Source organism: Nyctereutes procyonoides, unplaced genomic scaffold, assembly GCF_905146905.1.
Source record: "Nyctereutes procyonoides isolate TBG_1078 unplaced genomic scaffold, NYPRO_anot_genome, whole genome shotgun sequence".
In the NCBI taxonomy this organism is placed as follows: domain Eukaryota; kingdom Metazoa; phylum Chordata; class Mammalia; order Carnivora; family Canidae; genus Nyctereutes; species Nyctereutes procyonoides.
The window spans coordinates 608,338-635,882 of record NW_026575120.1 but is presented as its reverse complement, the minus strand read 5'-3'; the positions used below and the strand labels follow the sequence as shown (position 1 = coordinate 635,882).

The 27,545-nt window shown below is 39.8% G+C and overlaps 2 protein-coding genes across 4 annotated transcripts in view; one reads left to right on the top strand and one right to left on the bottom strand.

Moving 5' to 3' along the window:
* Positions 1-9,857, bottom strand: part of MTMR7 (myotubularin related protein 7) — a 173,872-nt gene extending 164,015 nt beyond the window's left edge. The window contains exons 1-6 of the mRNA XM_055334655.1: positions 9,845-9,857; positions 7,502-7,618; positions 6,218-6,433; positions 5,721-5,880; positions 2,551-2,747; positions 1,497-1,559 (exon numbers count right to left, since the gene is read on the bottom strand). Of these exons, the coding sequence (XP_055190630.1) occupies positions 1,497-1,559; positions 2,551-2,568 (81 nt within the window). The 5' untranslated portion in view covers positions 2,569-2,747; positions 5,721-5,880; positions 6,218-6,433; positions 7,502-7,618; positions 9,845-9,857. The remainder of the gene's footprint in view (positions 1-1,496; positions 1,560-2,550; positions 2,748-5,720; positions 5,881-6,217; positions 6,434-7,501; positions 7,619-9,844) is intronic.
* A 658-nt stretch (positions 9,858-10,515) lies between these two features.
* Positions 10,516-27,545, top strand: part of SLC7A2 (solute carrier family 7 member 2) — a 67,425-nt gene continuing 50,395 nt past the window's right edge. The window contains exon 1 of one of the 3 annotated variants that reach the window (XM_055335122.1): positions 10,516-10,630. The gene's annotated coding sequence lies outside the window, so the exon portion shown is untranslated. Of the gene's footprint in view, positions 10,631-11,267; positions 11,346-27,545 lie in introns of those variants that run through there. The other 2 variants (XM_055335121.1, XM_055335124.1) reach the window with 2 other exon arrangements.

Here is a 27,545-nt window from a genome sequence, read left to right as displayed (position 1 = left end):
GAGGCAGGTGGAGAGGGAGAAGCAGACTCTCTGCTGAGCAGGGAGCCCAATGCAAGGCTTGATCCTAGGACTCTGAGATCATGACCTGAGCCAAAGGTCATGACGCCTAACTGACTAATCTACCCAGGCGCCCCTTCACTGAATCTGAAGTTATATCTTCTCCCTTATCATTTTCAGCTTCTTATTCCAGATGACCAATAAGCAGAGAAGGAAGTCCTGGCTGAAAAAAGGATATAGGGTTGCTATTACATAATGAAAACAGGGAAGATTGTATCCTACATGCCTTTGTAGGGCTTTCTCTGGTCATTAAAGCATGTTTGCCCACGTTCTGAGAGAGTTAACAGACCCCAGGAGAAGCTCTGGACCAAAGATGGTGGAAGTGGTACATAAATATCCCGTTTCCCTCTCCCTCCGTGAGATAATTCAGAGATACGCCATCTACACTTTTCCGCAGAAGGTTCCACTCCACTTGTGGTACTTCTTTTGCTAACACACTTTGTATTTGCTCTCTTTCTTTCCCTGTCTTAATTCCCTATTTCTTATTCCTCCCATCTAAATTTCTTCCACTCAAATCTTTGTCTCAGTGTTTGTTTCTGAGAAATTCCAAAGTAGAGTAGGATCCTTGAAAGTTGTCTTTCCTTTAAAGTCGTATCAATAACATTCTTTAAAATGCTGTTGAAGCTGTCATTAAGCATGCACACTTCAATAACCACTGGGATAATATCCATGATAAAACAGCACTCTAATTATTTTCATGCTCATAAGCCTGACCCAAAGGTACAAGTTTCTTCTTCAGAGTCTCTTTAAGGTTCCAGGAAACTGTACACTAATGAAAAAGTCCATTAAAAAATATATTTAGGCAGCCTGAGTGGCTCAGTGGTTTGGCGCCTGCCTTCGGCCCAGGGCGTGATCCTGGAGTCCTGGGATCAAGTCCCACGTCAGGCTCCCTGCATGGAGACTGCTTTTCTCTCTCTCTGTCTCTCTCTCTGCCTGTGTCTCTGTCTCCCTCTGTGTATATCTCATTAATAAATAAATAAAATCTTTAAAATATATATATTTATATTTTTATATATATAAAATATATATATTAATATATTTATATATTTATAGGGTGTCCTGAGTGGTTCAGTCACTTAAGTGTCTGCTTTCCTTTGGCTCAGGTCATGGTCATGATCCCAGGGTCCTGGGATCGAGTCCCACTCCTTGCAAGGCTCTCTGCTGAGCAGGAGGAGGGATCTGCTTCTCCTTCTCCCTCTGCCCCTCCCCTCCCCCTTGTGCATGCATGCTCATGCGCACTCTCTCTGTCAATCTTTATATATTTATGTATACATACACACAGAGACACAAAGGCACTTTAAATTTAGGTACTTAAATGGACAGATTTCTGTTCTTTGAGAATCATACGAGGCAGAACAACTTACTTAACTCCTAAATCCTCAATGAGGCTACCTTTAGGACTGAGTAAATCACACTCCGCATAAAGGGATGCCTTTTACCTTGTTCACATGAATGGCACCTCTTGCAGCTTTGCAGGGCACAACCAACCAAACCTTATGCATCTGCAACATATAGTTGTAAAATGAATGCTTACTCCCTTATATATTACTGACAAGTTTCTTAAATGTAAAAGGATGTGAAACAGTCTATCAAATTAAACCCCCCCAAAGTTAATGTTGAATTATTGATGTTAAGTTTCCCCTTATTCAATACAGTTTTCATTGTCCTGTATTGCTTTATCTAATGCTGGAATGTACTCATTGAATCATATTTTAAACCAGGATTCTTGATGATTCTATATGTGCCTCAAAATATAATCACATTGGAACTAGATAAAGGGGCTCTGTCAAGTTCAATTTACCCAAGTTACTTCCTCAACAATACTTCAAAGATTTTACTCACATAATTCATACAGGCAGATTAGAATATGCACTCAGGTAAAAAAGATCACTTTGCTATTCTGATGATCATGCACAATCTTACTGCTAATAAACTCCATTGTATAGTTTCCCACAGGAGCAAGTGGAGTTTCTCATGGGAAATATTATGTAACTTTTTGAAAGAAATTTATACTGAACTTTTATTTGTTGATTTTTAAACAAATACAGAGTACCTTCAAGCGAGTACTATACTAGAATGTTACAGAAAATTAAATATCCACTAAGCCTGTAGTGAATGGGGTTTAAAAAATAATTTTGATAAATGATTTCGATTGACTCCTTGATTATATAAGTAAACCTTAGAGCAGATGTTGAAAATTTGCAGCCTTAAGGTATGATTCAGCCTATTTGTGTATCACCATCTGGCTCAGTGTTTTTAAACTTTTGTATTTGAGTGCTTTCTTAGTTCCACAGCTTCCCTCCCCCACCTCATTATGGTCTGATGCCCATCTGGATTCACATTTTGGTGTTAGCTGCCTGGCCTCACTGGAAGGCTGAGATTGCAGCCTCTGCAATTGAACTGGGGGCCCAGTAGATTTTTTTGAGAGCCATACTTAGATACCTTTATTAACAAAATACATATTTTTGTATACTTTGAAAAATTATCACATACCTGCAGAGGCTGTGACATGCTTTAGAGTTTAAAATTAAAATGTCATTTCGGAGCACGTGGTGGGTCAGTGGTTGAGCATCTGCCTTTGGCTCTGGTAGCGATCCCAATCCCAGGGTCCTGGTTTGGAGTCCTGCATGGGGCTCCCTGCAGGAAGCCTGCTTCTCCCTCTGCCGATGTCTCTGCCTCTCTCCGTGTGTCTCTCAAGAATAAACAAATTTTTTAAAAAAATAAAATATTGTCATTTCAAGGTTTTCCTCCTCCCCTGTTTTTCTTCTGCTAGCACTTTTTGCACTAAGCTTCTCTAAAACTGTACGACTACAAAGAAGGTCTACAGGCTCAGGAGAAAGGGGAAGTAGGGAGGAATCAAGAGATACAAACTAATAGTTGTAAAATAAATCAGTCATGAGGATATAATGTACAGATGGTGAAAAGTCAATAATACTGTATTGTAAACCTGAATGATGCTAAGAAGGTAAGTCTTGAAAGTTCCCATCACAAGAGAAAAAATTTGTAACTTTGGGTGGTTATGGATGGTAACTAGACTTACTGTGGTGATCATTTTGCAATATAGACAATTGTTGAATCATTATGTTATACACCTGAAACTAATATAATGTTGTCTGTCAGTCATACTTCAATTAAAAAAAAAAAAGAAAGAAAGAAAGAAAAAGAGGAAGAAGCATGACCAGCATGCTGAAGTCCTTTTGGCCAACCCATGGGTCACAGGTCACACTGTGGCAGTTACTGCTGCTGACAATGGAGGATGGTATCAAAGATAGAACTATTGTTAAAGGACTTACTTAGATCAATCTAGTTTGAAGGGTCAGTTTTTAAAACCCTATTTTATTTGTTTCAACGTAATGCTGAAGATAATGCTACATTGCATGATTTATACATATAACCTAAGAATTAAGAGTTAGATTTTTAACTTTAAATTGTGTCTGGGTCCAAAGTTTAAACTAAATGGGGTATGAACTCGTGCAAGATTTGGGGCACCTGGATGGCTGGTGCAAAATTTGGGGCACCTGGATGGCTTAGTCAGTTAAGCATCTGCCTTATGCTCAGGTCATGATTTCAAGGTCCTGGGATCTAGCTGCCAGAGAGGTTCCCTGCTCAGTGGGGAGCCTGCTTCTCCTTCTCCTTCTGCCCCTCCTTCTACTCATGCTCTCTTTTTCTATCTCGCTCTTCTCTCAAATAAATTAAATCTTTTTTTTAAAAAAGAATAAAACCTCAGTGATTTAACTTGTTCACAGTAATTCCCCTCCCCTGTGTGTCTCCTCATAATCTTTTGAAGAAGTTAAAGTGTTATTATCCCCACTGCACAGAAAAAAGAAACAAAAAATGCAATTGAGAACTTTTTGTTCAAAATCATGTGTTAAGTCAGCAACCAGCAGCATTAATTTGTGCTTTTTATTGTACATTTGTATGCAACTGTATCTTTTTATTTCATGATCTTTTCCACAGAATTAAATTTTGGAAAGGTTCAAAATTAACCTAAACAGAACTGGAGTGCCTTCCAGATTAGGCCAGGATCCTACTCAGTTTTAGCCTGGCTATAAGAGTTCTCCCTCCAGCTCCGTGCAAAATCATAAAAGGGCAGGTTTCCTGTTAAGCTGGAGAAAATGCACAGTTGCCCTGGACAGTGTGGTCTGATGTGATAGTCGAGATTAGGGAATAAGCCACATGAGAGCCAGCAGTTCTGACCCTTCTATATAATTAAGGAAGAATGCCAGGTGTTCTCCCCCTGCCTGAGTAAGCCCGCATTGACTTGTTATGAAGAAGTGTGGTGGACCAGACTGCTCATCATTAAAACAGACTCTGCCTACCTGTCTAGGACAGAAAAGGGTGGGAGGGGAAGACTACTTAATTAGCTGAGAGGCATCAGTTCATGCCAATCCAAATATAAAAGTAAAACAGGTGGGAACTTTTTAAATATCTTCTCTGAGGCATGCAACCCCTGAGGTCTTAGGACACATTACCAACTCATGGAGCTTTTGAAGGGATGGATCTTGTGAATCTAAGCCAAATGGTTAAAGGCATGAAAGTCATGCTTTGCCAGGAACCAACTGTCCATTTTCCTTTGTGCTCTCTACCACCAGAGGTTCATTTACTTTTTGTTGTTTGATCTCAAAGAATTTAATCTTTTGACAAGGCTACCGAGGAGCCTTGGAAGGTGCTAGATAGTAACATTTTCCATACAAATATTTTGAGACCCAAGTTTTGCAACTTGGAATTCACAGCCCTGTGCAAGAAGTTGTTGTTAAGTGGAAATTGGAATTTAGATAGTTTTTCAGACTGATGCTAGAACTCTGGGGTAGGTGATTCTAATATAGCTAGTTTTATGCATCTGTGACATGGGTGGAATGATCTGAAAGGTTTCATTTCAGTTCAGTACCTTAAAAACTCAAACCCACCTTCCTCATTTGGGCTTCACTTCTTTGGGACTTGGAGGCTTCTTAACCTCCAAAAGGGTTACATACCCTTTTGCTGCCAAAACCTGCAATTGAACCTACTTCTCTGAATTTCTGATCTAGGAATTTTTACATCATTTTGATGCTTCCCCTTAGCTAACAGCTCTGGAGAACAAGAATAGGACTTACTAGAGAAGTATGGCTTCAAAGGAACCAGGAGTGATCCCAGGAGGACAGGGAAGTGACAGATGAGTAGGTTCCAGTGATGAGATAAATCTACTTGGACTAGGACTTCTGGGTTCCTACTTTTTGGAACACAAAAAGTTCTCCCTTTTTGATTGAGTGCATAACACCTTTCCTCCTTACAGTATGCAGTGATGTGTTTTTAAAAGGGAAGGTGAATTTAATACGAAGAATTGTGACCCACCCCTCAATCTTCCCCCGGAAATCACAAAACCAAAGCCAAGAAAAAATGTTGTGAAGTCAGCACTGCTGTGGCCAGAGAAAGCACATTAGCAGGAGGTCAGTAGCTAGAAATGAGAAACAAAGTCAGAGTCCAGAATATGGCAGAGTAAGTGAGGTGGAGCAGCCATCTCTTTCCCTGGAACTGAAGGGTTTCCTAAGGCACAGGACTTTTAGTGCTGAAACTGGGACAGTCCCCAGGCAAATGAAAATGGTTACTCAACCTACGTAGGTGGCAATTTAAATAAACAGAGTTCTGTTCTTTACATGACTTGGACTCTCCATTCAAAGGATTACCTGGTTGAGGAGAAAGTGAAACACCATGCTGTACCATTGTCCAAAAGCATACATTGAAGTATACTTTCTGGAAGCCTGGTCAGAAGCAGAGTGAAGATCTGGCCGGCAACACATGCATGTACCTTTATTTTGTAGCTTCAGGTCTTGAGTATGGAGAAATCTGGAAGAAAGGATAGAAATTCATGAAGAGCAGGCAGGAAGTCATTCTAGAGATGATTGAGCATATCAACATACAGGAGATTGTGTAGACCTGAGTCCCTTTCAGGGTACAACGCTCATTCTAGACACGTTGGTCTACACATTTTACCCCAGGCCCACTCAGTGCTCTCCTTCACTTCTATTCCAGAATGCTGTTCTCTTACTTCTATAGCTACAGAAAAGAAACACTATTTATCCTGCAACCATCTTTTGAGATTTCACTGCTTCAGAAAAGGTATGTCGGACCACTTCTCTCGGTTAAGTTCCCACCAGGGAATCTTCTGTTATTCTCTGTTTACCTTCTGGTTGTGTCAATCAATGGCTCTCCGATGTCTTGTCTCATCAACCAGGTTGTAAAGAGTGAGCTGTCTGGATTAATCTTTCCTTTTTAAAAATTGCCTCCGGCTTGTTGCAGTGTCTAGCCCAGAATTGGCTTGTTGATTGTCTAACACAACACCGTCCAACAGAAACATAAGATGAGCCACATTTGTCATTTGAAATTTTCTAGAGTCACACTGAAAAGAAGTCAAAAGAAACAGGAGAAAATCATTCTAGTAATATATATTACTTAGCCCACTGCATCCCAAACATTATTTCAACATGTAATCGACATGAAAAAGCTATCATTTTCACATGATTTTGATTGTACTAAGTCTTTGAAATTCGGTGTGTTATTTTACTCTCCAGCACATCTCAATTTGGTTTAGTCAGAAATCAAGTGCTCAAGAGCCACCTGTGGCATGGTTAGTGTCAACCCTATTGGATAGCACAGGTCTGAATGATAATTTGCAGAAATTTACTGAAGCAGTTGATGGAGACTTACATGATAGAAGGAGTTTAGTTTGATTTTTCCATCAATAAGAAACTTTTTAGAAGAATAGAAGGCTGCAATAGCATGTCTTAACATAGTGAGAATAGAGATTAAGGCTATGAATTCATAGAAATCAAGAGAAAGGATGACTCCCATGATAGAAAATAAATTGGGGAATAGCAGAACGTTGTGAACGATGGAGAAGAAGTAAACAAGAATTAAAGGTAGTAAGCCTGGAATACCAAAAGAATAGTGAGATGGGAGTCAGAGAGAGGGAAAGAGAGAAAGAGACAGAGAGAGGGAGAGAGAGAGAAAGAGAGAGAGAGAGAAACAAGTCTAAGAAAGAGAGGGATTTCTTTTCAACCATGTAATTTCAGGTGCTGGCAAGTTCATCTCACCAGAGACATAGTTTGAAGCAAGGATGAAAGATGAGGTCTGGAAAAGTAGCTTTTGGGATCAATGCCATTAAGTTGGTTGAGCCTTACAATCCTAAGATTGTGAAGGCAGATAGGGATAAGAATGAAAAAAAAATTAAAAATTTAATCTTAAGAGTTCCATAATTAGCAAGCAGGACAAAAAGTGCTGAAGATGCCAAGAAGAAAAGGAGGAGATCACAGAAGTCAAGGGTGTGGGGGAGACAATTTCAAAGCAGAAAGGGACAGCAAGCAGGAGAGAATTTGAGAAAAGTCTATTCAACATGCTTTGGAAGCCATCTCTAAAGCAATGAGAATCTTTGTTGAAGCTGAAGGAAAAAAAAAAAAAGAGGATTTACATTAGCTGAGCTCTCTTCCAAACCCCTGGTTTTCAATCCTTAGACCAACAGGCTGACCAAAGATGTTTGGATTGAGAAAGCTGACTTTTTCCAGCAGATACAGTCCCAGCAGGAATCCTGGCAGAAGGAAACAGAGCAGCACAGAGCGGGTGGAGCTCTGGGTGATTCTTGATTAATGGCCAATGTAAAGAAACCCCAGAAACAAGCCAAGTGACAGGACGCAGGGAATTCATAGGGAGAGCAGCGCAGGACTGAGAAACTATTGCGAAACCATGCTTTGGTCTTAGTTTAAAGACAAGAAGAAAAAATAACAAATTTAAAGTATGACTTGTCATTTTAAGGGTTTATTGTTCTTTTTCCAACCATTTTTTTCAATATTTTATTGCTTATCTTTAGGGATGGGCAAATATGGAATGTGTCCAGTGGAACGTTGCCTTTAATTTTTTGCACGTTTTTGAAAAGGCAGTGGAGAATAAGAGTGGCCTAAAAGCCCTCGAAACTAGTGGCCTGAACTCCGATCCAATCTTTTTTCTCTTTCAAACCAATTCAACTGAAACACACTACCCAGTATCCAAAGATTTAGAAGAAAAAAAAATGGAGGTTTTTAGCTTTGTCTTTGCTGAAATAGCTTCAGGATAATGGAGTCAAATTAGAACTAATAGGAATCAACTCCGGTCTAGGTAGTTAAAGTAATTCCCTTATTTGTGCGAGGTGAGATTTACTTTGGGTTGTATTTGGCAAGTGTAGGAGTAAAGGGTGTGTAATTTATTCAGCTCCAAAAGTCCCTTGAAATTCCCTGCAATTTCATAAAACGTAGCAGTTCAGATGCACAAATGTTTCTGAAATCTTTGGGACACAACCACCTAGATCATTCCTGCTACTGAAAAATGACTAAGTTGGATTTTCTGTTCCCTCCCAAAGGAGGAAGCTTGACAGATGCAAGTGAAAAGTGTAGTACATCAGACACGGTGAGGTAGAATGAGGTGGGTGAAAATGTGACTCAACTGGGAAGAGGATGCAAATTCCATTCTGAGTAGTAGGAACAGAACAGTGCATATGGAAATGAAGATGAAGATAGAGTCAAAGTAGCTTAATCCGTTTCAAGTGTTTTGTTTCTATGTATGGCATTTCCTTGGCTCTCCTAGTCCATCTTAAAGACTCATGATAGATCCATACACATGCCATTCTTTCTACATCTAAACACATTCTAAAAGCTGAGAAACAACCCAAAAATGAGACGTGGGATTCACAGTTAATCAATAACTTCAAAAAGGAAAAAGAATACATAAGTCAAAGACTCTAGTGCGTCAAGATAGCTATCAAACATTGTGCTTATTAGAAAGGACTTGCTCATTTTTGCTTAGAGATGAAATAGCTTTTATTATTCACACACATGCACACAATGTGTTCTTGTTTCAGGAAGCACCAACATCAGATAGTCAGATTACCAGATAACTCAAAGATTGGTATTCTGACTAAATTGGCAGTTTCTAAATGTCAGATAGATTAGTTTATCTCAAATCACTGTGGTGCAACCTCATCACAGACTGTCCCTTGAGGGTGTTTAGATAAAAATATATGGGGAAATAATTTCTTGTATTTAAAATAGCAACCTGTAGTTTCCTAAGAAAACCAGGTGGAAAATTTTATATCAGATGCCTCATCCTTAGAAATTAGACAAAGTCTCTTACATCTTGAATCTCCTTCACCCCTTGATGCAACTGCCTTCTAACCCTTATGGGACGGAGTAAAATTGGTGTCAGTACCAACATGTATCACTTTCCTCTATATCATTAATGATTAGTTGTACAAGTAATCTGTTTTATATTGTAAAGCTAATTTTATATTGATTTAAAAAAAAAACCCTCTTACTTAGGACATTTACTAGAAGAGATAATAAATATCCTTGCAGTTGGCCATGCTCCTAGACTTCTAGCTCTTCCAAGAAGCCCACTGATGGCTTCAAGGAGGTAGCTGGATTCTGGAAATAGTCACTGAGATCGTGTGCATGTAAGAGTTTTTGAAGTCCCAAATCTTTAGTCAGATTCTGTTGGGAACACACGTCTTAAAGAAGTTAAGCATGATTTAGAACGCCACATATAAAAGTGTACGTGGAATGCCTCAATATGAACCTGGCGCTTTGCCAAAGCTAATAGTATTACTAGTAGATGAATAAGAAGATATATAGCATAATCTGTTTTTTTTTCTCCTTTAAACTGAGTCCTAAAAAAATAAATAAATAAAATTAAATTAAAAAAAAACTGAGCCCTTTGATGTTTAGTATAATATTCAACAAAATAAGGTAGATCTTTCTATCAAAGGAAAATAATAAGACACACTCACTGTTCCATTCAGGCCAACGTTTTGCCTCTTTTCGGATTAAAATTAACGAGGGTTTCACATTGTGCCTTCAACCTTATGGGAGGCTCCTAAAACAGACAATAGCGCAGGACGAGGAACCTTGATTGCGCAACTTCTGCTCTGGCTTTTTTGGAAAATAGCAGATGTCATTTTTCTTATCGCCCACCCTAAAATAGTCATGACAACCTGGTCACACTCCTGGAATTTTCAGAATAGCAACTGCACATTTTTTTTAATGAACTTCCACGGTCTGTATTGGCCAAGTGGCGCCCCCGGGCAAAGCACACTCCGGGCTCCCGGTGACCATATCCGTGCGTGGCACGTCGTCGTTCTGCTTCTTAACGAATTCTTAGGAGAATGTGACAAGGGTCGCGGGGACGACCCCGCCCTGGGAGGGGCTGCGCCGGGAGCGCAGGGGGCGCTCCGCCCGCCCGCGCAGCCCCGGGAGCGACCCGGGGCGGGGGGGGGGGGGGGGCACGGCCGAGGCCCGCGCTCCAGGCCGCAGACCCGCCCCGCGGCGCGCGCGGCCGCCGACGCCGCCTCCCGGGAGGACGGGCCCGCGCGGCCGGCGGCCCGGGAGGCAGCGCCCCGCCCCGCCCCGCCCCGCCCCCGGCGCGGCTACACACAGGGGCGCCCACGTGCCCAGCCCGCCTTCGGCAGCGCGGCGGCCCGGGCGCTCCTCTCCGCGCGGACCAGCGAGGCGGCCGCAGCTCCCTCGGCCTCCCGGAGCCCCCGGCACGCTCCAGCCGCTCGCCCACCACCGCCCCAGTAAGTTGCCGAGTGTGCGGCCGCGCGGAGAGGCGGCCCCGGGCGCGGGGGCCGCGGGGGCCGCGGGGGGGGGGCCGGGCGGGGCCGCGGGGGGGGCTGCAGCGCCTCGCCCCCGCCAGCCCCGTGCAGCCGCGTGCGCCCCCCCCCGCCCTGCACCCCGAGGGGTCCCGGAGACTCTCGGTTTACACTTGGAAAGGCGGGCAGCCCGGGTGGCTCAGCCGCGTGGCGCCGCCTTCAGCCCGGGATGATCCTGGAGGCCCGGCATCGAGTCCCGCGTCGCGCTCCCTGCGTGGAGCCTGCTTCTCCCCCGCCTGTGTCTCTGCCTCCCTCTCTCTCTCTGTGTCTCTGTGTCTCTCTCTCATGAATAAATATATATAAACATAGAAAGGCGCGTGGAGGGATCCCTGGGTGGCGCAGCGGCTTGGCGCCTGCCTTTGGCCCAGGGCGCGATCCTGGAGACCCGGGATCGAATCCCACGTCGGGCTCCCGGTGCGTGGAGCCTGCTTCTCCCTCTGCCTGTGTCTCTGCGCCTCTCTCTCTCTCTCTCCCTCTCCCTCTCCCTCCCTCCCTCTCTCTCCCTCTCTCTCTCCCTCCCCCCCCTCTCTCTGTGACTATCATAAATAAATAAAAAAATAAAAAAAAAAGAAAGAAAGAAAGGCGCGTGGAGCTGCGGGAGCCTTTCGCGTCCCAGAGCTGAGCGGGACTGGAAGGACAGGTAAAACGTGCTGCGTGCGTGCTTGAGCTATTTGCAAGGAGAGGGCTGAGCTCCGAACCCGTCGGGGGCGGGCTGAGCTCTCTAAAGCCTATTTCGTGCAGTCGTCAGCCTCGAACTCGAAATGCCGTCCCCGAGGCTTAGGCAATCGCCAAGCCCGTCGCCGCAGAGTGATCCATTCCTCCGCGGAACTCTCCAGCATGTTTTTACGCGTATCCCCCCTAGTCCGTGGAGTAACGTCCTCAGGGATGGTCATCTTAAAGATGCTTAAAAATACGCTCACGGGAAGTCCTACACATCTTTATCAGTGCAAACAGTTGCTTAGGTTTCAGGAGTTAAAAACGTTCAACCTATTCAGACTTTTCATGCGTTTATGCAGAACTGCCTCCGGAGGGGTTTCGTTGACCCTTAGGGCTGGTAATAAGGTTTAATCGAGTCGCATGTGCAGAAACAGTCATACTTTTAATGAGGGTTTATTTAGAGCTCTCAGAATGTTGAAGGGAGGGGTGCTGCTGGCATATCGGGTTAGTGGGTGTATGGCCTCTGACTTGATACTTCTGCACTCTCGGCTTGGCCAGTCCTTAAAACTTCAGTCACCTCTTTTCCCTCTAAGCATTAATGATCTCTCCAGGAAATTGCAAACAATTATGTTTGTGCTCTTTTTCTAAGGGATGTACGGGATAAGAATAGTTTAAGTATATACTTTCTTACAGCTGCTTTTTCCCTTTGTAAATCAAATCCTTTTTTTTTTCTTTTAGTTGCACTAAAGCCTAATATGAAATGACGTTTTAGTGCAGAAGAACATATGCATTTTTTATTTGTTCCATTACTCAAAAGTTCCTAGTTAGTTACTCTGGGTTAATGCTGGGAGGCCACATTATTTATGATTTTTTTTTTCTGTTTTCTCTCTTGCTCTCACTGGGTTTCCATATTGTGCCCGATTGGGGAATGACATTTACCTTAAGGCATTATAATCTTTAAGGGTGTGCCTCGGCCTTGGAGAGACCAGAGTAAAATGCTGCCTGGTTATCTCCTGGGATTCAGTTTGCAGAATCTTTGGCCTCTTTAGCACGTCCTCCGCAAAGCCCTTTTGATTCCGGAGTCTCTAATCATTATCATTGACTGGACTTAGAGTCTGTAAAAGAGAATTAGAGGCTGGGAGGGGAGACAAGGTAGCTGTTGGAGTTTGAAAAGTCTGGGAATACTCTGGAGTTTTTCATCCTCTCATATATTTTTGGTTTTTTGCGCATATGCAACTGAAGACTTTTCAAGTTCTTGCTTTCCACTACAAAACTACTCCCCTTTGCAGAGTGGGAGGGCCTGATCTCCGTTCTGCATGGCTCACCTTTTGTTGTCTTCCCACGCCTCCTTGCTGAAGTTCTCCTCCCTTCTCTTGGCTCTTCTGGCCAGACCTGGATCCTCATCTGTGGCTGTTTCTGCTCTTTCAGAAAAGCCCACTTTTACAAAGGGCCTTCTCCCATAGTTTTCTTTTGGTGATTACTTTGTTTAGCTTAGTTTCTGTCTTCCCTTCTGTTTTATTTGCTTGCCACTCCGTATATCCCCATCTGCATAACTATGTAAGTATTTTTTTTTTTAAGTGTTCAGGGCCATCTGCTGGTTTTCTTTTGATGTCCTTCGTGACCAACTTTCAGAACAGAGGTTTGGAAACACCCTATGTTGCTATTTGTTTTATTATTTCCCCAAACATGATATGAACACATTGATTTTTTTTTAAAGATTTATTTATTTGAGAGAGAGAGAGAGAGAGCAACAAAGTGCCTGAGCGAGGAAGAGAGGGAAAAGCAGGTTCCCCACTGAGCAGGAAGCCCGACATGGGGCTTGATCCCAGGACCCTAGGATCATGACCTGAGCCGAAGGCAGACGGCTAACCAACTCAGCCACCCAGGCATCCCAACACATGGATTTTTAAGGACTGGCTTCTTGTAGACCACTTAAGGGAATATCATACAATATCATACAAAAGCAGAATATTCAGTTGAATATCTTTCTAAATAGTCACATGTTTAGTACTATGTGCTTCATTTGGAAGTTTTATCATCCAACTGAATACTGAAAAACTCACTTAACAGTAGGATATCGCTTATGTGATACAGCTCGTCTAAATGATTTGGAAAATCTGTGTGCTTAACTTATTTCTATACCTTTAATCTGAGTATAAAAAGCCACACCGATAAAGCCTTGATTTAAAAAAAAAAAAAAAAAAACTTCATGAAATCATTCTTTTCATTGTCTTTTGTTTTAGTAACTTTTCATTCTGTTGCCTAATGCAGTGTCTGCACGTGGCACATGCTTGTATGTCTTATTGTTGAGTGAATGCTGATTTCAATAATTTGAGATAAGGTGTTATGTATGTCTTTGAATGTATAATCCTTCCTTGAAAATTGTTGGATTCCTATTCTGTAGCAGTCACCGGACCACCAAAAGTAATGTGTCGCTCCAATTTTGAAAGGATTCTTCAATTAGTTTTACATTGGGGGAAACCCTTCATTGATGGATTTACAAGTAGGTTTTTTGTTGTAATTTTATATAAAGTAACAATACTTGTAAGTAGATGACTTGAGTATCATCTACACCAGAAAGCGAGTGAGGAACACACTCTTTAATACATGGAGAGGCTGGTGCTTCCTAGTCTATCATCAAAAGCACTTGTGCTTGGCATTTTTGTTTTACTGGTAGTAATAAAATTGTCCTAATTCTTCTTATGTATTTCACTTACCTTTTTGGCTATTTTAGAAGTGTTAAATGTGGCTGTGGAAATACTGTAGATGCTGTTGATAAAAACAAACCAACAACTGGGGGTTCTTTTCCACTAGGCTCTAAGTAGACGACCAGGTTCTCAGTAGCTTCAGTTAAAATAGTCAAAGCATGATTTATCTATTAATTTTTCCTTTTTTATCAATTTTTCTTGTCTAACTTAATAAACATATATTAATCTGTGGAAGCATGCAGTGTTCTATTGTGCTTATTGACTCTTAAACTTTAAATGTTTGTGGGAATGGTCTCTTCTGCCATGAGTTAACCTTCTCATTGGTAAGTACCATTAGTATTGACTTTAAGATTTGAGTTGAAGTGGTTTTTACTTAAAAGACGGGTTTTAAATATGTGGGTCACATCTCTCTATTCCTATTTAGACTTTTACTTTGGATCTTTCTGCACAGGGAAATCTGTGGTTCTATTTTTCTGGGTGTGTATGGACATAAGTTCTTGAAAATCTTGGGTGTCTCACAACCAAAATGGAATTATCAGGCTACCATGTCCTGTGTGATGATTTCATTCTAAAGATGTCATACATTTGATTTTATGCCTCTCTCCATACCCCTTCAAAAAATAAAATAAAAAATAAAGTCCATACTAATTTCTGGTGCTACGCATTACTAACTTTCTTCAGAACATGAGCCAATCTGGGACTTGGTAGTAAGGCGGATGATAGAAGTACATTCCATAACATTTCTTCCAGGAGGAGGAAAAAAAAAAGCCCTATGTTGTATTCATTTTTGGAATATTTTGTGAACAATACACAGCAAAGAATTTTTATGTCCCTTGTTAATTCTTGCTAGTTTTTCCCACAGTTCTGGGGAAAATTCTTTTCTTTTCTTAACCCAGTCTGGCTTCAGGAAGCCTCCCTAAGTCTTTATACAATTATATGTAATATAATCCCGTTCATGCTGTCACAGCCTACTTCCTAGTGAACCTACTGATCATGGTGGGTGGAGCTTCACATCACTGGGGGGATGTCGAATGATACTGTAATTAAGAGGCTTTCACTTTATACTTCTACTTTTGCTCCTCCCCAATTTTTTTTTTACTTCAGATTTTAAGATATGTGGATCTATTCTACTTAAAAAGAAATGATTGTCTCTTCAAAAAATCAAGAAAAAAAGTACACCTTAAAGCTTCTTTTTTTTTTTAACTTCTATGTGGACCGAAAAATGTTATAGGAGTTGGGACTTTAATCATTAGAAATAAAGATTGGTTGGTTAGAGTCTTTTCTTGCCTTGGCTCTGGGTATCTAGCTGTCATATTGGTAAATGATGATAGTCACTAGCGGAATATGAGAGAGTAGTGTAAGTAATAGTGGAATTAAATGACTGTATATTGAACCTTAAGGGAAAAAATAAGGTGTCTGCATGTTCAGCCATGGTTTTTTACACTCAATATGAACTTGAGGCAGATTTTCAGAATCCAACTTAATTTCTACTTTTAAAAATCACACTACAGGGATCCCTGGGTGGCGCAGCAGTTTGGCGCCTGCCTTTGGCCCAGAGCACGATCCTGGAGACCCGGGATCGAATCCCACGTCAGGCTCCCGGTGCATGGAGCCTGCTTCTCCCTCTGCCTGTGTCTCTGCCTCTCTCTCTCTCTCTGTGTGACTATCATAAATAAATAAAAATTAAAAAAAAAAGAAACTGGCTTTAAAAATCACACTACAGTCTCTAGAACTTGAAATATCTTTGAGTGGTGGGAAGTCCTCTCTGTATCATATGCAGAGTGTATTTTCCCAAAGCATGTGGGTTGTATTCCCTCCCTCTCCCCATTCATGCTGTCTGGCTTCCAAAAGAAGGTATGCATTTAGTGGAAACAACTGGATTTTATTTTTGTGAAATGAATATGCAAAATTTACCACAACTCATATGCAGAATTGTTAATATTCAGCATTTGTGTGTGCATCCAAGTTATTGTTTTGCCGCGTTTGGATTGCCTTGGAATAGGAAATACAACTTTGTAACTTTGATTCTGAGAATATCCTATGAGATACTCTATTTGGAGTCTTCCAGGAACAACAGTTAGTTAATCCATTTTGTATGATTATGTGTTGTATATATTTACTGCCCAGATCTGGAGTCCATAGAGAAGCAAAGAATAACTTAGTCCCTGTTTTCTGGGCATTGACCACCCAGTGAAGAAGGTAACAAGTAAACATACAATGGAAACAGAATGATAAAGCTACCATTTGAGTGACACAGACAGCTGAAGGTTTCAGGACAAGAGGATAACAATCTATTCTAAACTTTACTTTCTAATAAAAGTACGTGTTTGGTTTCCGACATAGACTAAATGCCCAGTCAGTTTAGGTATTACCATCATTACCATCACTGTTATTGCTGTTAAAGCCAGTCAGTCTTCCTTCTCCTTCTAGTTGCTCTTTGGTAAAACTTGAGTCACTTGAACTTGAGTTCTGGCTGAGCAGTTATTCACCAAAATATGCATTTGGGAGGGCAATAAGACTTATACTGTGATTTTGGCAAAATTGTGTATCATTTATTACCCTGGACCTCTAGAAGATTATGTTTAACTGCAAATTCAAACTACCCTGACAGGTCTTAGAAGAAAAGTTAAAACACATTAGGAGATTATAGTTTAGAGGGAAATCTTGAAAAATAAAGCCATTCCAAAAGTGCAATCAAATTAAGAACATGAGATTAATTTTAATTTCTCACTCTAACAGTTGAGTTGTTACATTAGGCAAGCATGACACATTTATGCAAACTTAATGAGTTTAAAACCCATAAAGGGCCTTGTCAAGAATGGAAAGGTCATAAGAGGTCTTCATCCATCCTCCCATTATTGCTTCTTGCACAGAACACCCACTGAAGATCGGGAAGGCAGTCCCTGTCTCCAGTCTAGTGATAGCTCTGATCTTTGCTTTCAGCTTGGAATGGACAAGAACCGGAGAAAAAGTGCTGATAGCTGAAGAGATACTATCCCACATTAGAGAGGGAAGAGATATTTTGTTTGAAGAAAGCACATTTAGTTTAGTGTCCTACTGTTGACCTAGTAGAAGCAAAAAAATGTTTTAAAAGAGATTGTACAACTAAAACTATATTGACCACAGTCTTCAGTTGCTGTCAGACGTAATTCTCGGGTGGCACGTGATAGGGCTCCATGAAGACATGGGGCTGAGTGCCATAGCTTCACCTTCCAGGTTTCCAGGTTCTTGTGAATATACTGTTGGACAAAAAAACAAAACACCTGATCATTGTTCTTGAGGGGGGTTGGGGTGGGGTGGGAAGGACGGGTAATTAATTTACATCTTTAGTGTACTAGACAAATCTTTCTACTTAGTAAAAATCACTTCACAAGGTTTTTGTTTACTAGACCGTAGGTACTCAGAATTCCATATTCATTTGTAGCACTCTATTGTCATGCCGCTACTGATTGGCTCATTTATGACCATTAATGTTATCTCTAAGTTTTTCGGTTGGATGGTGAGTGGATATTCATTCTATTATTATTTTAAAACATTATATGAATAAATAAAACTTTAAATAACTTTCTCCTAAATAAATAAGCAAATAAAAGTCTTTATAAATGTCTTGTGTTTTTCCTTCAAGTAGAGAATGTTTGTATTGAATGAAATTTTTCTCTTTCATTCAGAAAAGCAGCTTTCTTTAGAGAGTGACTTTTTTTTTCCCTCCTGAAATTCACTTTATGTTCACTTCCATAATGTTCCTGGTCTCTTGAAGCAAAGGATGCTTACCAGTTTTGCATGGGCTCGTAGTCTGCAAAGATGTTTGCAACTCCATAAAAATCTAAAGGAAAACTCACTGATAGTTTGTGTCAACTTAGATGTGGAAAATCTATGTCCAATAAATTCAGGCTAGTCTGTGTAGACTTTTTATATGCTTTTAATGACCATGTTAACACAATTTTACATTTGTGTTTGAATCCAACAGCAAGTTTTAAGAAGTTTCTTTAATTGTATTGTTATTTGAGCAATTGTTTAGGAGACATTTCTGCAAGACTTAGAAAGATCCAGGGGTGAGCTTTGACACTCCATCTTGAGGGCTCAAGACTCTGGAGTGTCTTGGCCATGTTAGGACTCTAACTCTTTTTTCCAGGGCAGTGTATGCAAGAAAACGAAGCTGAATTGACTGTTTCTAAACAAGTAAAATGAGATTGCTATTTCAGTTCTCAGGTTTGACATTTGCATTGACCTAAACTTATCTGAAGGAGTTGGCAGAAGAATAAGAAACGTCATTCAAGTCCAAAACATACTGAGAGTTCACTTTGTTCATCACCTAAAACAGGTGGCACTGCTGAGTGTTTCAATGAGTTTCAGCTTGGAGTAAAAATTGAGCACCCACTCTGTGCTGTGTGTGGATGTACCTCATGAATGAGATGGCTCCAGTGAATCACAGTTTAATCTCTATGAAATTTGATGGTATTCAGAGTTACTTCTCTACCAAATCCTCTCCTCTTTGGCCCCTTAATCTAGATTACAGATTTACATGACCATTTTTAGAGGGCAAGGTAGGGGAATCATATTAATGTAATCATAGTAGAGTCATATTAATATTCACAACTTGAGGTCCTTGCTGTTTGAGCAGTCTCTGAAATTTAACTGTCCAACTCTTAAAAGATTGGACAAGTGAATCAAATGGGAGAAGTAAAGTGATTCAAGTTGAAAAGGAAAGATTTCATTGACTTAGTCTTTTCTAATGAAAGGTTTCATGACAGGCTTCATATAATTTGGATCAGCGGTATTTGAATGAATGGTAATTATGGTTTTTTGATAGAGAAGGAGCCCCTCCTTCTGTCCATCTTGATTCTGTTTATATATATATTTTTAATATATTTTCATGGAAGGAAGAAGAACCTCACATATACATGAAAAATACAAATGCCCCAGTAATTCTGTGTAATGTATCTGGCAGTTTAAGCTGCCCTGAATTCATACCTGGGGCTTTAGGACCCTGTGATTCAGAAGCCATTTCAACTCCTGGGAGAAGTACCTTAGGAAAGAATGTTTTGGGGCAGGATGGGGCCTTCTTGGGTCATACATCCTTTCTTCTTGCTGATTTAAGGCTGCTCTTGGCCTCCATGGAGAAGCTGAGAAAAGGCTCAGAGGTAAGTGTGGCCCTGGGAAGCTCCAGTTAAAAGCTATGACAGTAAAAACAATGATGACCATTCTCATTTGTGCAATGGTGGAAGCAGTTGCCTGCCCTCAGAGGGGCACTTTGGACTTCACTTATCTCCAACATCACCATCTTTTTTCTTCCAAGTTCTCAGATTCACAGATTTCTATGTCCATCTATGGGCCAGGAAATAAATTTGATTCTAAACTGAGCTGAGATCACTTTAATTGAACAGTTGTAAATATATACATAAATGGGTAGGAAAAAAATAATGGAGAAGAATAGTCCATGCCCTTTCTTCTTCTCTAAGATCAGAGCATCCTTGGAGAGACATCTGAAATCCAACCTTATGGCTCAATGTCAGTCTGATGTGGATTTTCTTATAGAAAGTTCTGGAAGTTAATAAATTTACAGTTTAATGGGACTAAAGAGGTCATGCAGAACTAAAGAGTGACTAAAAAGCCATGCAGAAGCTTAATATTGTACCTAATGAGTAACAGTGAAGCAAAGTCAAGAATTTTAGAGTGGATTTCTCTACTGAAATTCTTTCACAAAACTTGCTTTGTAAGTGTTTACTATTTGTAATGTTTTGTTGCCCTCTTTAAATGCATTTCGTTGGTGACATAGTAGTTGTGTAGGTGGAGTAGGACTTCTGTATTCATCAAGAAAAGAGCACAAAGCACATTTGTCGCTATTGAGAAGCAATAGTGGGTGTTGATAAAATTTGTAGTACTAGAGCTTTGAAAACGTATCTTTGGCTGGTTTTAAAGTCACCTGAAACAATTTCACTTTAAAACAAAATCACTTTTTTATTAGATGATAATACATAAATAAGTCTCAGTATCCCAGAAATTTGATCCTACCACTGGAAAAAAGATGAGATATTGTTGTGGTAGCTGGGTTTGTATTCCAAATCCCAACCTTACAATGCATTGAAAACTGTAATTTGTGGGTAATTTGTGAAGCTTTGGAAGTGTTCATCTCCATCCTCCCTGGCCATGGATGGTTTCGGACTCCTAGCACTTGTATATGTTAGCCAAATATAGTGCTAGACAAGTTTGAAAGAGAAGGGGGTAAGCTCCTGGAAAAGACATTTTAGACTTCTCTTCTTATAGGTGAAGACATTGAGATCCTAAGAAGTGTAACTTCTCTGAGGTCAGACAGCTAGGCTGAGTGAAGACCTGATTTCAAAATTTTGATGGAGCAAAAGCCCTGATTTATATCAGGCTACTCTGCTTCTGTGAAAGCAAATCATAATCATACCACTTACGTGGTAGGAATTTTATAAATAAGAATCAAAGTACAATTTTAACTTTAGCTTTTAGGTTTTAAAATTTCTTGGAAATTAACATTTGAATAAGATGTTTTCATGTAATGGCATTCTTATAATGTGAACAACTTTTTTTTTTAAATAGCTTGCTTTTACCAAAAAAGAAAAAAAAAAAGAAAAATGTAATCTTAACCTGAAAATAAAATGACTTTAAAATATGGGATCTAAGCTATCTAAAGTCATTAGCATTCAAACCTCCTAAGTGGTACTTTTCAGCAAGTAAGTTCTGTTTGGAGTGTTGTTGTGCTATCTTTTTAAAAAAAGAAGCTGTTTGATATTTTGCTTTTTCTGATTATCATAGGTAACAGATGGTTTGCACTTAGTTCAGTGAACCGAATAAAGAGCAGACTTTGCATAAAATTTCTGTTGATGATGCATTTTATCTCACTGAAATAGGTTGTAGGAACCTTCTGAATAATGAATAGCATATTTACATTATTCTGATCTCTTTTGCTACAGAGTACAAAAATGTAAAGGATAAACCTGGCGTTGCCACTTTAAAAGTTATACAATATTTAAAGTATTTTTTTTATTCTGACCACAATACCAACTCTAGGCATGTTGCATGCCCCGACTACTTCCAAAACTGATAAATTGCTCCGGCCATCTTGTAAACTCCAGGCACTTTGATCTCATTGAACTACATTGGAATAGTAGTAACTTCATTTTTTTTTTTAAGGATTTTAAACCTTAAAGCCTTGAGGATTCTATCATTTCTCTAATCCCCCAATTTTGAAATTATTTAATACAGCTAATGTTTGACTCTTTGTTAATCAACCAGCCTGTTCATGGTTTTTGCTTAACTCTTGTGTGACATCAGAAGGTGGAGGTGATGGTGACGGGAGGCAGGCAGAATGATGTGGCTGCTGCGGAGGTGACTTGGTGAGTGAGGAGTGCAGACACCAGCCTGTTGGTGCCAATGGTAATTGAAAGCTCAATTGAAAACTTGACTTCGTCACACATAATTTTAATGCATTACCTATTAGACCAGGGAAACCGGCAAAGTTAAACAATATAATTTCACTTCTAACTTTGTATGCATGAATCAGAAGTCAGGCTGTTTTTAAGAAGTGGAAGAAAAGTGTCATCTTATTGAACCAAGTGTAATTTTTATTGAGTGAAATAAAAGGTGTAAAAAGAATGTAAGAATCCTTATTCTTTTTTTTTGCCCTGCCAACAAAATGATGTTTGTAGAATCGTGTTTTTTTTTTTTTTTTAAGATTTTATTTATTCATGAGACACACAGAGAGAGGCAGAGACATAGGCAGGCTCCCCTGTGGGGAGCCTGATGTGGGACTCGATCCCAGGACCCTGGGATCACACCTGAGCCGAAAGCAGATGCTGAGCCACTAAGCCATCCGGGTGCCCCTGTAGAATTGTGTTTTAAGGCAGAGCAAGTAATTTTTCTCCAGTATTCATTTCAACAGAACTTATGCTGCAATTATTTTCTAAATTGAATTTTCCACATCTTTGAAAGCATAAAATACCACATTGCTAGTTTTAATAAATCATGAGATTCTAGGCTCAGAAGGTGCCTGTACATTTCATTCCAAGCAGAATCATGCCTAGCCACTCCTCAGAGGTGTGAGTATATAATGGAAGAGTGAGCTGGAGCTTGTATATGTGCAGACATATCTGCAGAAAAGTCAAAATTTCCTAACTGATAAATTACAATGTTTTCATGTTTAAAAACAATAAAATGCTGAGAATATCTATAGCTGTAGGAAAAACCACATTTTCTCTTAATTCCCAGTAAATGCTAATTTTTTTCCAACTCTATTTCAGTGCTTAGGAAAAGAGGGGCTTAGAGCATCAGAAGATCCATCCCTTAAGTTCCTTTCCCGCTCTAGAAGAATAGCAAGTAGATTGTTCCTGTTTATTATTCCCTAGGTTTTCCTACCAAGAACTTCTTGATGTCTTTTCTGACCGTGTCAGGTATGATGCCACTCAGATATTAGAGACTCTGATATGTAGCTGGGATGTAGGTGGCCTCTATAGCTGCTTAAGATGATTCAGCTTGTAATCAAGGAAGTATTTATAAGCCGACTCCAGGTTTTTGCCTCTCCCCCGCCCCTCTTAGTCCTCTTGTCCTCTTTTCTTCTTTCTCCTCCTCTTGGTCCTCTTCTCCTTCCTCATCCTCTCCCCTCCTCCTCTTTCCTCCTCCTTTGTCTTCTCTCCTCCTCCTCTTCATTCGCTGTCCTCTTTTCTTCTCCATCCTCCTCCTCCTCCTCCTCCCTTAATTATTCTCCTTCTAGTTGCACGTGAATGGGCAAACTATCTTGTTAAACCTGAGCCTAGTGCTCATCAGAGACTTAGCCATCAAGGCTGAACTCTTTTGTAGACCGTGCTCTGGGTGTCATCCTTAACTGTCTGCTGTCCTTGGCATCTGAGTTGTATTTTCTCCTTTGGATAAGGTCAGCCTTGAAGAACATTGTTACATGCACTTGGCAGAGGCTTTGGGGAGTTAGTGTGTGTGGAAACAACATCTACTTTTCCTCCTCTTCCTCATTCTCTTCCTCTACTCCGTTTCCCTCAAGCCTCTTTCTAAATGCTAACTTTTGGATAATGGGCAACCTTTCCAGAGCATAAAAATGAACAGTGAGTATAGGGAGGGTAATTCTGTGAACTTTTTAAGAAAAATCTGCATTTCCATCCATTTATAGAATCCCATTAACCTTGTAGTTACTCAAAAAAAAGGCTGATGTGTTTACTCAAGAAGTCTGCCTGTGAGTAATCACTTTTAGTTACTGCTTTTCCAACTAACTTTTAAATGGAGCTAGTTTATGACTTGAATTAGAGTAACATGGTTACTGCTTTTGGAAATCCTTTTATTACCAGTTACTACATTTGTTATTACCATTTACTACCTTTGTTATTATAGAAATCATTCAAGGGATAGAATTCAGTGAATTTGGTTTGTTTTCAAATAAGATCTAAAACCTTAATCAGTATATGTTTTGAAAACTATTACATTTAAAAAACCTCTACTGGCAGAACATATTTCATATCAGCGTTATCAAGGGTAACAACCATCTTATATGGATTTGTTGCTACAAGGTAACTAAATTGGGGGTTTTATGAAGCCTAAATAGCAACCTGTCATTGAAAAAATTTCCTGTTTACAACATAGGCTCTGAAAACTAGAATTTAGAGAGTTAGAACCCATACTAGGGCCACCTCTTGACAAACTGGGACATATGGAACTAACGATTGCACCACAGTATTTGGCTTTCTTTCTTTCTTAGATTTTATTTATTCATGAGAGACTGTGCTTGCTTCGGCAGCACATATATTCATGAGAGACACAGAGAGGCAGAGACATAGGCAGAGGGAGAAGCAGGCTACCTGCAGGGAGCCTAATGTGGGACTCGATCCCAGGACCCCGGGATCATGCCCTGAGCAGAAGGCAGATGCTCAACCACTGAGCCACCCAGATGTCCCTTTTTGGCATTTTTTAAGCAAATGAAATCTTTGGCTCATTGACCCAAAGAAAACTTTAAGCTTTATAATTTCATTTTTTCCCTTTAAGACATATGGCCACTCAGTAGTTACAAATGCCCACCAAGTGCAAGAGTTTTCTGTGTACTTAGAGACACAATTTTAAAAAGGGACATGTTCTTTGAGCTTTTAGAACTTACACTCTAGGTCAAACTTACTAGTATCTCTATACCCAAAACAGAGTAACAAATGACATGGCTTTTTTCTAAGCCCTAGAGACATACACTTCAATATCTTATCATTAAAATATAGAACCCAAAGTGCCAGCCAGGGTGGCTCAGTTGGTTGAACATCCAACTCTGGGTTTTGGCTCAGGACATGATCTCACAGTTGTGAGATTAGCCTGCGTTGGGCTCCACACTCAGCAGGGAGTCTGCTTATGATTCTTCATCCTCTCTGCCCCTTCTCCCCATTTGCACATGCTTCTCTCCTCTCTCTCTCTCTCTCTCTCAAATTAAAAAAAAAGAAGCCCAAGTTGATCTGGAGTAAACTATATATAGCCTTTCTCAACAGTCTTAAAATCTTTTTTCTTCAAAAAAATTATGTTGAAATACAAATAGCATAAAATTTACTGTCTTAACCATTTTTAAGTGTACATTCAGTAGTGTTCATTCACATTTGTTGTAAAACCAATCTCTGTAACTTTTTCATTTTTTAAAACTAAACTCTATACCCATTAAACAACTTTTTCCCCCTCTCCTTTTAATCCCAGATAATCATCATTCTGTGGATTTGACTTCACATAAGTGGCATCAAACAGTATTTGTATTTTTGTGACCAGCTTATTTCACTTAGCATAATGCTCTCAAGGTTCATTCATGTTGTAGTATTTGTCAGAATATCCTGTTTTTCTTAAGGCTGAATAATATTCTATTGTGTGTTTAGACCACGTTTTGTTGATTCATTTGCCAAAGGATGCTTAGATTGCTTCCACCTTTTGGCTGTTGTGAATAATGTTGCTATGAACATGGATGTGTAAATATCTTTTTGAGTTGCCATTTTCAATTTCCTTGAATATAGACCCAGAGATGGAATTGCTGGATCATGTGGTTATGATTTTTTTTAAAGAATTGCTATACTGTTTTCCTTAGTGGCTGTACCATTTTACATTCCCACTGACAGTGCAGAAGGATTCTAATTTCTCCATATCCTCGCTAACACCTAATACTTTCTGGGTTTTTTAGTAGCCATCCTAGTAGGTGTTAAAGTGCTTTTATAGTTACAAATTGTCTTTAAACTAACTAAATAAAAATAAAATTAAGTATTTTACCTTTATTCACACAAAAATAAATTTAAAATATTGCCTGGTTATTTTTCTAAGATTTGAAAAGTTTCCGTTTATTCTCAGGATAAGTTACCTTTTGTATACATCTATGTGAGAGCATAGGTCAGTAAAGAAAGTCCTGAGCTTATCTCAATCCACAAATAGCATATAAATGTCAATAATATACATGCTCCACTCTTACAGGATTGCTTGGAAGCAAAAGCCCCTCTGCACATTCATGAAGCTTCCTTGACCTCACAGAAGCTCCCACTGATTTGGTCCCAATTTCCTGGGTCCAGGCATGTAATGCAAGTGAATGAAACTGGTTAGTGCAAAATAGTAAGGTATGTGGTGAACTAGAGGGCATTCTTTTAAAATACTACATGCACTAAAACAGGTTGGGAATTGGGAGGAATGGCTGGTGAGGAGCCCATCAGAGTCCCTGACGTTGTGAAAAGAATCAATGTGGCATGAGAATGCGACCCAGAAAACAACAACAACAAGAAAAACTATTTTTATTCTAGCTCTCTTTAAATATGCCAGAACACACTGTATATAAAGCAATTCCAAATATCTTTTCCCTTCTTAAAACTGCACATAGAAAGGAAGAAGCTGGGAAATATGTAACAGCAACTGATGGCAGTTGACTCCTTATATCTAATTCTGAAATAACTTAAACTTTTAAGTTTTCCAGATTTCCCTCTCCTCTTAAAAGTTATTCTGAGTAGAAACAAAACTCCACCTTGCCTGGGTAGAATGTCTTTTCCCTGCTTCTTGGTTTCTATATTCATCTCCTAGGCTACCTTCACGATCCTTTCATTCAGCCAAAAATGTTGCTTTGTGAAAATGACCAATTAAAGCCTCACCTTCCAACAGGTGTTACTGTTTCAAATTCATGAATCACAACTACCTTACTTATCGGAAGCATAATAGTAATGAGGATAAAAGCAGTGCAGACGCTGATAATATCTCCTCTTAGTGTGTGATCTGAATATTCCAGTGTTAAGCATTGTCATCATCTGGGCCAAAAGAGTAAATGATAGAGCCTTTCTTTTCTGGTCTTGTAGGACATTGGTTTTTGCAGGTACATTGTTGGAGCTACTCTTAAAGGCAGGACCTACTCTTGTCATTAAATATGCTCTATAGGGGAAAGGGGAAAGAAAGAGGAATCACAGTTGTTAGCCTGAAAATAGACTTATTGCATCAGGTAAACCTTTAAACTTGAGAAAGGATTACCAAAGCAATATTTATTTGATCTGAATAGCGGATATGTAATGGTGTAATACCCCTTGACACTTTCCCAAAGTCATCACTATTATGAGGACATACTTTGTGGGGGGTTTTGTTCTCTAGTCACTGCACATTTATATGACTGCTACTTTTTGGAAGAGGGTAAAGATGAGGATGATGATTGGGATGGGAGATTTCTTAATATTGTCCTTGCTGTAAATTGTCTATCATCTGACTGCTGGTTTATACATTCAGAGAATCATGAAAAAATGTAGTTTTTTTAACCATAGAAAAAGAAATCATATCATTAAATCAGAGAATCTGAGTTGGCAGATACCTTAGCTAATACCCCTTTAACTAAACCTGGTTCTGCAAATTTCTGGATCATTCTGAATCACCTGTCCTCTGTTTAAAATAATGACAGAAATCTGATACCTTTATTGGTGGATGATTTCTTATGGGTAGAAACACTCTTTATTAGGGAGGTCTGTATTTTATTGGGTCAATATTTTAGTCTTTTTTGTATTACGTCCTTCATTTGTTTTGTCTCCTAGTATAATATGGATAATGTCATTGTCTTCTTACAGGTTGCCATTCACATACCTGAAGAAAGTTACCATTTCTAAGTCTTTTTCTTCCCCCAAGAGTGAAAAGAAGTGAAATGTAGAAATAATACTAATTTATTTTTCATAAATTCTTTGCTTTTTGCCAGACACCTTTCTTGTTTATTTAATCCTTGTAGCAGTTCTGTTTCAAAGATGGAAAGATGGAGACTCCAGGGACTTGCCCAGACACATGGCTGGTTAACTCTCAGGCTCATAGGCTGGGCTTAGAGCGGGGTTCTCTCTGGGCCCCAACTACATCCCTGCTTTTCATACCTGAACACCTGCTGCTGCTTTCATTGCTCAAGTGGTGACATGGTTTCCAGACCCCTCACCATATCCCAGTCACTCCTTACTAGACAAACTTGGTCAACACTTAAGAAAAAGATGGTGGCAATCATC